Source organism: Mastigoproctus giganteus, chromosome 13 (genome assembly GCF_048544385.1).
Source record: "Mastigoproctus giganteus isolate SK-2022 chromosome 13, ASM4854438v1, whole genome shotgun sequence".
NCBI lineage: Eukaryota > Metazoa > Arthropoda > Arachnida > Uropygi > Thelyphonidae > Mastigoproctus > Mastigoproctus giganteus.
In genome coordinates, this window is record NC_143587.1 from 58,475,380 (window position 1) to 58,489,353 (window position 13,974).

Consider the following 13,974-nt stretch of genomic DNA (forward strand, 5'->3'; position numbering starts at 1 on the left):
CGTAAATCATTGGAATAAGGAGCTATTCAAAAAGAAAAATATTTTACTGTTAGTTGATAACTGTCCTGCACATTCCCAGATTCAAAATTTGTCCAACATTAAGCTGGTGTTTCTGCCTCCCAATGCGACATCAATTTTACAATCAATGGACATAGGTGTAATCAAGAGTTTGAAAGGATTTTATAAAAGATTTCTAGTTCTACATCTGATCAGTCAAAGAGAATAGAAACTTACCGAGTCTATATCGATATTGGATGCTATAAATTTATTGAATGATGCGTGGAACAACATTACTTCGACAACCATATCGAATTGCTTCAAGAAATAGAAATTAAACTCAAATGAAATTTCGATTGTAGATGAAGGTGGAAACGAAGTAAACAATTTACCATTATCTGAATGATTGCTACATAACAACGTTGAAGGTTTTAATACAGATAACATGGATGAATTTGTATGAGTCTATGACAACTTATTAACTAGTGGTCTTCCTACAGAGGGTGACATTGTAGATGCTGTGCTCAACAAAGACGATAACAACAATGGTAAAGACAATGATTGCGATGATGATATGATGACAATTGAAAGTGAATCAAAATCAGTGCCAAAAATCTCGCAAGCTCAAGGTGCAATGGACACAGACAATTTTTTTGAAGGAACTGAGGCAAGTAATGAGACTTTTAATGCGTTGAGTGTTGTAAAGGGAAACTTAAGAAATAACAAAGTGAATTCTTTAAAACAAACATCAATTTTAAGATTCATAAATAAAGACTAATAGAAATCATGTTTATTATTAAATAGTATTGTTTTTAATTACAGAGAAATAAATTGTGTTTAGTATTAAGTGTATGGTTTTAAAATTACAGACAAATAAATTGTCTTTAATTTTAAGTGTATTGTAGTTTATACAAGCATATTAATACAAATAATATGTAGGTATACACTTATATTATTTTTTTCTTTCTGATATTTATTTTGTTTTTTGAATCTATCTTTTTATCAAGTTGTTTTTTTTTTTATCTTTTTTTCTTTTTGTATCTTTTTTCAATTTTTATCAAATTGAAAATTTTAAAAAATAGGAGGTAGAGTTAACTCATCACTGATATAAAGTTCATTGTGTAATGGCCCCAGGAGTTTTCCCATCTCTGCTATCACTGATATAGCGAGTAACGGTTATAACGAGGAAATTTTGTCGGTCCCTTGATGCTCATTATAACCAAGTTCGACTGTATAATTATCTATTATGAGTAATGAAAACTGTAATAAGGTCTTGCTATACACTATATACACTACATCATTGCCTTAATTTCAATTCCTAATGAAACAATTTTTTCTCTCAACTGATTTGCCCGATGCTTCTCACAACATCTTTTCACATGAGGTAAAAATATCTCTTTTTCTTCATGTGGAAGAAGAGTAACAAAGGTGGAAGGATGAAGCATTTCAGCTAAGTGAGCCAGTATACCTATAGGAAAAAAGAAGAAACATGTTACCTATGTAATTACAGAAAAAATTAAATATTTATTTAGGTTGATGATAAAAGTGGATCTCCTTTTCTATCATTAACCACCGATGATTAAAGCCCTACATTACACACCAATGAGCCAAAACATTATGACCAGCTACCTAATATGATGTTGGTCCTCCACGTGCAGCCAAAACAGCTCATACCTGATGACACATTGATGCTACAAGATTTCTAAATGTGTCTTTTGGTATCTGGTACCAACACAACCAGCAGATTCTTTAACTCCTGTAAGGTCCATGGTTGAGACGCTGCAGATCAGAGTTGCTGTTCCAACACAAACCACAGATGCTTGATGGGATTGATGTCTGGGGAATGTGGAGGCCAGGGCAATATCTGGAAGTCTTCCTCATGTTCTGTGAACCAGTCTCAAAAAATAGGGGCGGTGTGGCATGGCACATTATCCTGCTGAAAGCCAGCACTGCCAGAGAGGAAGACCATTGCCACGAAAGGGTGTACCTAGTTGACAATGATGTTTGGGTAGGCACTAGATATCAGAGTGCCCAGCACATGGATGACTGGACCCAGGATATCCCAGCAGAACATTGCTTAAAACACAACACCACCGCCACCAGCTTGTTTTCATCTCAAGGTGCATCCAGGCGCCATCACTTGCCCAGGTAAACGACACACACGCACCCAGCCATCCACATGGTGCAAAAGGAAACATGATTCATCGGACCAGATGACCTTCTTCCAATCACTCAAGGTCCAGTTTCAACACTCGCATGCCCATTGTAGGCGCTTTCACCAGTGAACCGTGGTTAGCATTAGCATGGGCACTTGGAGTGGCCTGTGGCTATGCAGCCCCATTTTCAGCAGAGTTCGATGTACTCTGTGTTGTGACACATTACTCTTGTCACCAGCATTCCAATTACTGGCGAGTTGCACCACATTCACCCTTCTGTTGCCGCGCCTCCGTAGCCAGGTGGGAAGGAGCAACAGTGCATAGCACACGCTTCTTGATTAGACCGGGGTTCAAGCCCGTCACCACCAAATATGGAGGATGCGGAAAGGTCAGGGAATGACCACCGCACATCCCCCAAGCAATATGGCCTTAGTCGCTAATGCTCCTAAAAAAAACCAAACCCTTCTGTTGCCACGTACCATCTGGGAGAGCCTTTGCTCACCTCGAGCATCGATGAGCTGTGGTTGCCCAATACCTCGCTGGCGGTTCATGGGTTTTCTCTCCTCAGGCCACTTTCAGTATGTACTAATCATGGCTGGCCGTGAGCATCCCACCAGCCATGCCATTTCGGATATGCTCTGATCCAGTCGTCTGGCCATTACAATTTGGCCTTTGTCAAACTCGCTTAAGTCTGCTGCCTTTCCCATCTGAAGAACAAGAGTAACACTGATTACCGGAGCTCAGTATCAGGTGGTTTTTATACTGTGTCCTGACCTGTGCCATAGTTCACCTGCAGTTGCTTCCATTTGCATAACAACTCGATGGTCATAATGTTTTGGTTCATCGGTTTATAACTATACCTAATATGATGGTTATAAGTAGTAAAGAACTTTGGTTTAATAGAGTTAAAACATTTTCTTTCATAAATATGTAATGATATGGAAAGATTGGAACTATCTGTGGAAAAAATGTTTAATTGACTGCAGTGCAGAAAAACTAATGAAAAATAAATAGCTGAGAATTATTTACCATTAGTAGAGGCATATGGTGATGCAAGAAAGCAAGCTTATATAGCATCAGTCAAAAAAAAAAAAAAAAAACCCTTCCCGTTTCACCTATCCATTCATTCACTCCAAAAGTTTGTCAAGTTCAGCCTTAAATTTATTAAGCTCTCAACTCCCACGACAGATGTAAGTTTGTTCCAGTAATCAACTACCCGCTCGCTAAAGGCAAATTTGCACATATATTCTATAAATTCAAATTTATGCCCCTCTCAGGTTTTTAATCTGAGCAAAAAGAAGAATCCCATCAGAATTGAGCCTTCTCAACCCATTCAAGGCTTTATACACCTCAATCAGATAACTTTGCAGGTGCCTAGTCTCCAAATGCTGCAATCTGCAGAACTTAAGCCTTTCTTAGTAAGAGGACTCTTTCGTTACCCTCATTAATCTTGTTACCCTTTGCTGTACTCGTTCTAGTAGCTCAACATCTTTCCAAAAATTTTACCCCAGGGGCTCACACCTGGTGAGTATGGGCTTGGCACACCCAGGGTCCTGAGCTGGATATCATCATTCTTCTTTTTCTTGGTGATTCCTTCTAGTTCTCTCTCTCTCAGGGTAATTCAGAATTTTTTTTTTTTGGCTGATGCAGTATAAACCTCAGGCTTCCTTGCACCGTATGGCTAATAATAATAATAATAAAATGAGGCTTCCAGACCTGTATGCAGTACTCAAGGTGTGGCCTGACCACTTACAAGGGGATAATCACTTCCTTATCCCCACTAGCAAAATTCCTATATATCGTTGACAAGACCTGATGAGCTACTCTTGCAGCCTGTCTACACTGCTCAGAAAAGTTCATATCGGACTGCACAATTACCCTGAGATCTTTTTCATTCTCCACTAATTTGAGTGTAGTACCACACAATTGGTTTGTTACTCTGGGGTTACTGCTTTCCATATGCAGTACTTTGCATTTGTTAATGTTGAACTTCAGTTGGCACCTCATAGCCCATCTGCGCAACTTTTCTAGATCCTGGTGCAATAGCATACTGTCCATACTGTCATTAACAACTCTACTAGCTTCGTATCATCTGCACACTTGGATATTAAGCCCGTTATACCTTCAACAATATCATTGATAAATGGAAACAAGCCTATGGTCTTAGGATTCATATTAAAAATATATAATAATGCAGTTTTGCTAAGAAAATGGATAAAATAAAACAGATTGAAGTAAAAATTTTCTTTAATAAACTTGGGCAAAGGTTAAAATAATAATAAAAAAAATATATAAAAGTAAAAAACCACAAGAGCTTTCAGATGAAGGATTTTGGTTGTAAATATTATTACAAAAAGTACAGAATATCGTGTGCTCAGCTATAGTGGTAATGCAAAGTGAAAACCGTATGATACAAGTGCAGGCAACAATTAGTTTTTGGAAGTAGAGGCTTGTGGTTGTAGCTGCAACTCCTGTGTTGAAAGGGAAGACTGCTTCTACAGGGATGGGATACACTTAAATAGAAAGGTTGCAAGAATATTTGCTGATGCTATCGAGGCAGTGTTAGATGGGTCAGAAAACTGCTAGCGTCGAGGGATATACACACTAAAAGGTTAACAGAGGCCACAGCCAGAGGCAAAAGTGATTCTTGCACTGCTTCTATTAGAATGGGCAGCAGACTGGAAAGCAAGGTAATGGAGATTTCCGGGACTGCTGGGAGTCATAGTGGAACAAATAAATACATAGGCTGTGTTAGGGTGGCCAGGAGCGGGGACAGGTGCATGTATACTTGCATGTACACCAATGCTAGGAGTATAGTTAATAAATTTGGTGAGCTTGAAGTGCTAGTGAAGACATCAAAGGCAGATATTGTTGGGATATCAGAGATGTGGTGTCACACAGATATAGGCAGTGCAGAGTTGGAATTTGGGGAGCACAATGTGTACAGAAAAGATAGACAGGACAGGACAGGAATGGAGGAGGGGTTATGCTGGTAGTTAAAAACAAAATCTAAGGAAGTGCATCCGATGGATGTTGTGTTGAGTCTGTTTGGTGTGAAATAAGCACGTGGAGATCAAAATTGAGAGTAGGAGTGTGTTATAGGCCTAATGAATCTGATGAGCATAATGAGCAATTGTGCAGAGAAATAGAGTGGGCCAGTAAATCAGAATGTCTTATAATGGGAGATTTTAACTTTCCAGATATTGATTGGAATTTGTGGATTGGTCACTCGCACACCAGCAAGACTTTTGTGGATTTATTGGATGACTGTTTTCTACAGCAACATGTTCTAGAGACAACCAGAGAGAGTAATACTCTTGATCTGATTATCAGTAGTGATTCTTCATTCATTAAGAATCTGCAGATAAAGGAACCAGTGGGCAACAGTGATCACAATGTATTGGTGTGGGAGTTATTTAAAGATGTAACTACCATCAAGACTAAAGGGAAGGGCTTTTGCTTTCATAGGTCTCAGACAGTTTTTAAATTCTGTACAGTCAGATAAACTGATGATGCCAACAGTGAATTCTAAATGGGAAGCCTTCAGGGACTTAATTTTGGAGGCTACTAGGCTTTCATTCCAAATAAGAAATACTGTTCAAGGTTTAGGCCTAAATGGATGTCAGATGAATTAATGAGGCTAGTGGCAGAGAAGAAGAATGTATGGGATGCATATAAAGTATCAGGCAATACAGAAGCTTATGGCAGGTATAAATTAGTCTGTAATCAAGTCACCAAGGAGGTTAGGCAGGCGAAGGCAGATTATGAGAAATCTTTGGCAAAGGATACAAAGAAAAACAGCAAGGAGTTCTTTACTTATGTAAACTCTATAAGGAAAGGGATGAATCAGATTGGACCACTTAACATAGATGGGTTGACTACTGATGATCATGCTCAGGTAGCTGATAAATTTAATGAGTATTTTGCATCTACATTCACACATGAGCAGTTATTCAATGAGGGGAGTGCCAGAAGTTTATCAAACTCTAACAGGGAGCTAAGTGATTTTGTAATAACTGAGAGCAAAGTGGAGGAGAAATTGTTGAAGTTAAACATAAGGAAGGCACCTGGGGTGGACGGGATCTATCCAGTTATATTAAAGAATGCAGCAAAGGAAGTAAGCCATAATTATGAGAGTTTCCTTGGACTCAGGGGAGCTCCCCATGGACTGGAAGAGTGCAAATGTATCACCAATTCACAAAGGAGGTTCACAAAATGTGGCACAAGTAATTACAGACCTGCTAGTTTAACTTGTGTTCCGGGAAAAATAATGGAATCACTGGTTAAAGAAGCATTGCAAGATCATCTAGACAAGACTGCAGTAATAGTTAAGACACAGCATGGGTTTGTCAAACGGAGGTCTTGTTTGACCAATTTGATTGCTTACTATGATGTGGTCACACAGGAACTGAATGCCAAAAATAAATTTGATATCATATACTTGGATTTCAGGAAAGCTTTTGATAAGGAAGACTGCTGTACAAATTGGAGAGGTATGGCATCAAGGGTAAGCTGCTACAATGGATAAAGGGAAGATTGAGTGGGAGACAACAGAAAGTGGTAATCAATGGACAAATGTTATTAGTGGAGTTCCCCAGGGTTCAGTGTTGGGCCCATTGTTGTTTTGTATATTTATCAATGATATTGATGAAGGTATATCAGGTTTAATGTCCAAGTTTGCAGATGATACAAAGGTTAACAACAGTAATGACAGTATGCTACTCCAACTGGATATCATCATTCTTCTCTTTCTTGGTGATTCCCTTCTACTTTTGACTCTCTCTCTCTCTCTCTCTCTCTCTCTCTCTCTCAGGGTTATTCGGGAACGTTTTTTTTTTTTTTTTTCCTGGTGCAGCATAAGCCTCAGGCTTCCTTGCATCATATGGATATTAATAATAATAACTGGATCTGGATAAGTTGGGAAAATGGGCTGAGAAGTGGCAACTGGAGTTTAACGTTGACAAATGGAAAGTACTGCATATGGGTAGCAATAACTGAAGAGAAATGTACCAACTGGGTGGTACTACACTCAGGGAAGTGGAATATGAAAAAGACCTGGGGGTAATTGTGCAGCCAAATATGAAGTTCGCTGAGCAGTGCAGACAGGCTGCCAGGGCAGGTCATGGACTCTTGTCAATGATATATAGGAATTCTGCTAGCAAGGACAGGGAGGTGATAATCCCGTTATACAAGGCAATGGTCAGGCCACACCTAGAGTACTGTGTACAGGTCTGGAGGCCTCATTTTAGGAAGGATGTAGAGTTGCTTGAGTGTGTACAGAGAAGGGCAACAAGATTGGTGAGGGGAACAAAGGTGTGCTCTTACCAAGAAAGGCTTAAGTTCTGCAAATTGCAGCGCCTGGAGAGTAGGCACCTGCGAGGTGATCTGATTGAGGTGTATAAGGCCTTGATTGGGTTGAGTAAGCTGAATGCTGATGGGATTCTTCCTCTTGCTCAGACTAAGAACCTGAGGGGGCACAGTTTCAAATTGAGAAAAGATAGTTGTAGAATAGATGTGCGGAAATTTGCCTTTAGCCAGTGGGTAGTTGATTGGCGGAACAGGCTTACACTTTTGTTGTGGAAGCTAATAGCTTAAATAAATTTAAGGCTGAGCTGGACAGACATTTGGAACGAATGGAGGGATGAAATGGGAGGGGTTTTTTTTTTTTGGCTGATGTTGCATTAGCTTGCTTTCTTGCATCGTATGCCTCTATTAATGCTAATGCTAACTCTTGGCTATGATGCGTATGCCAACGTTTGTCATTTTGGAGGATGGTTGCCTCAGTGATGGGATGGATGTGAACTCCTCTGTTTCAATTAAAGGACTCGTTACAACACGAGATGTGGAGCAATTCCAACCAGACAACGATGGTAGTGGCAGAATCGGACGATAATCTCAGCAGCGTTGGTCAATGCCGTGCTGGGTAGACCAGAAGTGCTCAGTGATCATTGACTGTTCCAATTCATGGAATGAATCACTTTCTTGTGCTCAGACTGGATTTTTGAGTCTTCTGCCAGTTTCACCAACATAGCAGCCAGGGCAGTCACAGCAGGAAATGTGGTACACCAAGCTGCTCCGTAGGAAGGGGGGAAATTGGTGTCTTCACCCTCAAAATGAGAGACCTTAATCTTCTACCTGGAAGCCGCAAGCACTTTATCCCGTGAGCCTGTAAGACACTAGAAAGTTGTTGCGACAGGTTTGGATAGTAGGGTATAAAGGTGGTCGAGGTAGGGTCATCGTTGTGTGTAGCCCTAGAGTTGACAATGCGGTCACGGACTTGTAGGTCACTATCTAAGGCAGTTGTAGGGTAGCCGCATTTTGCCAGATCTGCTTTTACCTTAGCGATCTCATTGTGCCTCTCATTCACAGAACTGGAGTGGGTCCAGGCACGAATTAATAAGGCTCATGCAGTGCTGAGAAGTTGACTGCAAGCATGTGCTGATCGGTAGTTGAAGTGGCCAGCACACATCAGTTTGCTACAGATTGACGTATTTATACACATGCCCTAATGCAGAATAAGGGAATACAAGAAAGGAAAAGCATTGCCCAACTCCAGTTTAATAGTGAATTGAAGTAAGGGCAACAGAGTTGAGGTGACGCAAAAGTTGGTCTCTTGACTCAGGGGGAATGATCACAAACACGTTGTCTATGTAGCGACACCAAAAAGGCTATGGCATCCGGCAGACCCGCAAATGTGTGACTCTCCACTTCCTCTATTGCGATTTTTGCCATGACTGGGCTAACAGGTGAACCCATAGCTGTACCGTGAATTTGCCGGTAAAGGGATTCACGGTACACAATGGCACAACCAGTCATTCCCAATCTGAGGGCAGATTGGGAATGACTTTAATTGATTAAAGCGGAATACATATCATTGCATTAGCTTAGTATAGTATTGTATAGTATGGCATACTTGACTGACTATACAATACTATACTAAGCTAATGCAATGATATGTATTCCGCTTTATAGGTTTACATTATACCTTATCTATCAAGTTCGCGATATCCGCTATCAAGTTATGCTATACCATAATTATCACAATGTTAAATTAGTTATATCCTTAGCTAAATACAAAAGATATATGCACAAAAGTGATTAAACCTTCAAAATACTTATTTATTATTAACAATTAAAACACCACTATTCATCTGTGCCACTGGTTACATGCTATGATATTCCTGCCAAAACACCGATATGATAGAAGTATAAGTAGTAAGTTGTAATTTACAAAATCACTAGCTAAATTTAAAAAATATGCTAACGAATGCTACTAAGTCTATTTAATCTATTTGTAAAACAAATTAATACGGCAATTAATCAAAATACGATAAAATTCTAAGAAAACATCTGTTTGCAGGAGTTTCCAGAAGTCTACATCTTCACACCTTTAGTCTCATTCCCAGAGTTTTCATCAAACTCAGCTTCTTTTTCCTTTTTAAACTGGAACTCTTGTTTGTTCTGACCATATTAGGACTGCTGCCAGTTTTAACACTCTCAGAAAACTTTTCCTCATGATAGTAATCTTCTTTCAAAGTCAGAGAAAAGGTATTTTCCTCTAAATTTCTTAATATATTTGTGGCTCTTGATCTTTTGGCTATTTTTCCCTTTCCTCAGCTTCATGACTATCCAATTGACCTAGCTGTCAGTTTTATAATCTTTGTGGCTCTTAAGTATTACCATCAGTGCAGCTAGTAGAATGTCTTGTATTTCTTATATCTCAAATTCCTGGCGGGATAATGAGAATAACCTTGTCTTTAGACTAAAGTTAAAATTGTTTAGGGAAAAACAAAAGGATCCATAAGAACTTAATGTTCAACAATGCTATTTGATTTGGCATGTTTAAATAGGTTGAACAAAGTTAAGATTAATATATTTCTCAATCTTACCACGAATTATTAAAATATGTTTCTTTCTTCTCATCCTCTTGGTCAAAAAATATGACTTGAGAATGTTTGTTGGTTTAAAGATACACTGGACAAAGAATCCTTATGGGCCCAATGATTTTTCATAATTTTTCCTCCATCTAGTTTCATTTGTGGTGTTAATATCCTTAATAAGTTAGATAACGTACACAGTGCATTACATTTCAGATACATTTTCTTTTTTTTTTAATTAATTAAATTTCTTTTCAAAACAAAAAAAAAAAAAAAAAAAAATCAATCAAGCAATATTTGAAAAATTATATGAAGGTACAATATGAAGGTGGTGTTATCAACTACAGATTAACAATTCAATCTAATACTTTTATACCACTGAGAGATTCTGCTGTAAGCTCTAATAAGATAATGCTAGTGAGATGCTACTGCTACCTGCTAGCATGGTATACTGTATTAAACAGCCTGAACACAGAATAAAAGAAACTGAAAGCCAATACTCAATAGGAATCACAACTGCGAAGAGCTCACACCGGGTGGTGCAACTGGTAAAAGGCAAACACTCTCAACATGTGCAAACCTAAAGGTAAAATGTTAATCATCATTTCAAATAAAGAAACGAAGAAAGATAACTTTTTCATCAGGGTGGCATCAGCCACTGTAAATCTCAAACAGTCATCTTTCACATATGGCCTGCTGGGAGAAAGCAAACTATTGATGCCCCTACTGTTCTCTTCAAGAAGTTGAAGAGAACAATGTGCTCAAATATGGTAGACATCTGTAAAATCTGAAACATCTGAAAGAAAAGGAGAAAATGAAAGGAAATCTTTGCCTTTTACCAGATATAGTTGCAACACCTTTAAAAAGATTCCAATTTTAATATATTTCTATGTTTTCTGGCAAAAAGAAAAATACAGAGGAAAAACTTGTGTTATTGCAAAAAAAAAACCTGGAGAAATTCTATGTAATGAACTATGTTATGATGGTGAAATGGAGAAGAGGCCAAAAAAGATGGATTCTCTATTGTAAACCAGTAGAATTGTTAGCTATACTACAATTTGATACATGGGAGGTGGTTGTTTCCCTGTTTGATTTCAGACAACTCTGTTTCACCAGATGAGTGTAGGCTCTTGCTTGTTAATCGTGAAGTGACAGAACTAGACCAGTAATTGCTCTCAAAAATAACAAGCATGCATTAAGTGTTGACTGCAGATGAAAATTTGGGATTTTCTGTAATTCCTAAATATAGACAAATTTTTATTTGGTGGGTTTTTGAATTTTTTTTTATCATTTTCTTAGAATTATTGCACGAGAGAACCTATGTGGTCACATGCTACCACGTTTGTTCATAGTAATGTTAGCTTGGAAACCTAATTTGTAATGTTGCTATGAAGCTTGGAATAGCTTCATGGCTGTTGTTATTTGGTTTCTAGGAGCATTAGCAACTAAGGCCATATTGCTCCGGGAATATGCGGTGGTCACTCCTTTGACCTTTCTGCATCTTCCATATTCGGTGGTGATGGGCTCGACCCCCGGTCTAATCAAGAAGCGTGTGCTATGCACTGCTGCTGCTGCTCCTTCCCAACTGGCTACGGAGGCGCCAAACTTCATGGCATGCAAATTTGAAATAATTTTAAAAAAATTTAAAAATGAAAGTGAATAATAATAATATCTAATATATATAGTTTTTAAAATTATTTATACACATAATAAGCAGAAATGTATGTGCATTCACACGTTTTAAATGTTGTGCATTTAGTAGTTTTCTTTAAAATGGAAAATGCTAACACAGATTCATCGCTTATATTTTATGCCTAAAATATATTTTGTATTAAAAGGTAAAAAATTACATACAATAAGTGTTGCAATCCATTAAGAAAACATGAAATATTAGTATAGTTCATGCAAAATTTAAAAAAAAAAAAAAACTTTCAGAAACTAAAAAGAAGCTTGTCAGGTTCTGCACTGTCAGGTTTAAGATTTTGGGCGTTACCACTGCAGGATTAATGTAATTAGAACAGTAGGAAAAAAAATTTGGTATTTTTATTTTATTTTTACTTACTTTTAATTCTTTTTTTTTGTTTGTATGCAGGTTGCAGCTAGCACCTTAGCATTGTTTGTTGTAGTTTGCAGCAATTCTTATACATGGTAAAATAATGTTTAATTTTTTTTAAAATCATTACTTATTTGTCAAATTCTGTTGTTCTGTAGCTAATCTGAATAAAAGATTAGCTACAGAACAACAGAACAAATTTATATCTGTTATTGAATATAAAGATATTTCTGAATTACGCATTTATAGTAAATCCATACCTTCAAAAGTCTGGAAATAAATAGAAAAACTGGGATCATCTTTAGGAACCACTTTTATTTTTTGTTCCACTGCCTTAAAAAGCATACACCACTGCAATGACAGGGGGAAAAATTAAAGGTATTGAGAACAGTTAAAATATCATAATTTAAGTTCTTATAAAATAAAATATTACCACAAAGTGTATATAAATGGCTAAAAAACCCTGAACTGCTACCAAAAATTATGTCTGAGCTTCACAGATAGCATTAAATTGTTTTAATACTATCTGGGGATACTATTGTCCATCCCTGACAGAGCTTGGGCTTATGCTCACTTTAGAAATGACTAAGTTATCCACAAATCAACCTAAAGTTACTGATAGTGTTTTTAATTGAATAACATCACTAAGAAGGCAACTCCATTGAAGGAGTTTGTTTATGCATGGGTAATGCACACACATAATTTCTATGACCAGGGTAGTTTTAATGCATTGCTTTAATTATATCTCATATTGTGAATACCTTCACAATGAGTTTCCATGGTATTGCACTCGAATAAGTAATGCTTCACCTAGGGAGAAGACTATTGTTACTTATTCTCGGCAGATACCACCACCGAGAAGACGGCAACATTTCAAGGCTTTTTGGCCCCTCTTTGGACAACCCATTATGAAGCATAACTCCACAATATGAGAGATGCCCGATGGCATGCTTGGTATAATCTAAAACATATTTCTTGGCTAAATGACTAAGAGTATGAAGGAGTTTGTTTATGCATGGGTAATGTACACAAATAATTTCTACTACCAAGGTAGTTTTAATGCATTGTTTTAATTATAATAATTTTAACTCCATTATTCATTAAAACTTAATGGCACTATCATGACCATTTTGGAGCTATCTTGGCTCCTCGAAAGTGCAATCTCTGTAACCAGTGCCCATTGTGAGATATTTTTGTGCCCTAGGCAAATCAAGCATTTGCCTAGGGCACAAATGCTTGATTTACCTAGGGCACATGGATTACCCATAATATGGATTACCCATAGTATATGGATCACCCATAATATTAAGTAATCTGCACGACGGTGAAGCACCCCTACCCAAATTGAGCCCCAAGCATTTGCATGGATGCCTACCATATCACGACAGCACTGTCTGTTACTATCACTGTTTCAAAGCTTACCTACATCTCACAGATAGTGGATTAACCTTTTCTGGTGATGCTATAGGTTAGGTTAGGCTTTACATTGATATTGTCTTTTTAAAGACATTATGAACACAAGCCTTGGAGGTCAAATGACTCTTGGTCATTTGACCTCCAAGGGGAGCAAAGATCTTCCCATGATTAAAATCCCCATGGCCAAATTTTACATTATTTCAACTACTGCATCGAAACATATACCTCTGCACTCCGTGATATCTTTACTAAATCTCATAACTGTTACTTTATCACTTTGACTTTCAAGGTCAGCTATGTAAATTACCACTGCTCTAGCATAGGAAGTTGTTTGGCTTTTATACTGTGAGCTATGTGGCATAGTCCATTACGGATGGGGTGGTCATAATTCAGTGATCACTGAGTGTATATTTTAGCATTAGCATTAGTAATACATGAATGTCCTACCTACAAGGACCTGCACCAGATCCTTATG

At 37.8% G+C, this 13,974-nt stretch overlaps 1 protein-coding gene across 1 annotated transcript in view; it reads right to left on the reverse strand.

The window, feature by feature from the left end:
• Positions 1-1,088: 1,088 nt before the first annotated feature.
• LOC150076086 (BLOC-2 complex member HPS3) overlaps positions 1,089-13,974 on the reverse strand; it is a 198,507-nt gene continuing 185,621 nt past the window's right edge. The window contains exons 22-23 of the mRNA XM_090387254.1: positions 12,344-12,434; positions 1,089-1,465 (exon numbers count right to left, since the gene is read on the reverse strand). Of these exons, the coding sequence (XP_090243380.1) occupies positions 1,290-1,465; positions 12,344-12,434 (267 nt within the window). The 3' untranslated portion in view covers positions 1,089-1,289. The remainder of the gene's footprint in view (positions 1,466-12,343; positions 12,435-13,974) is intronic.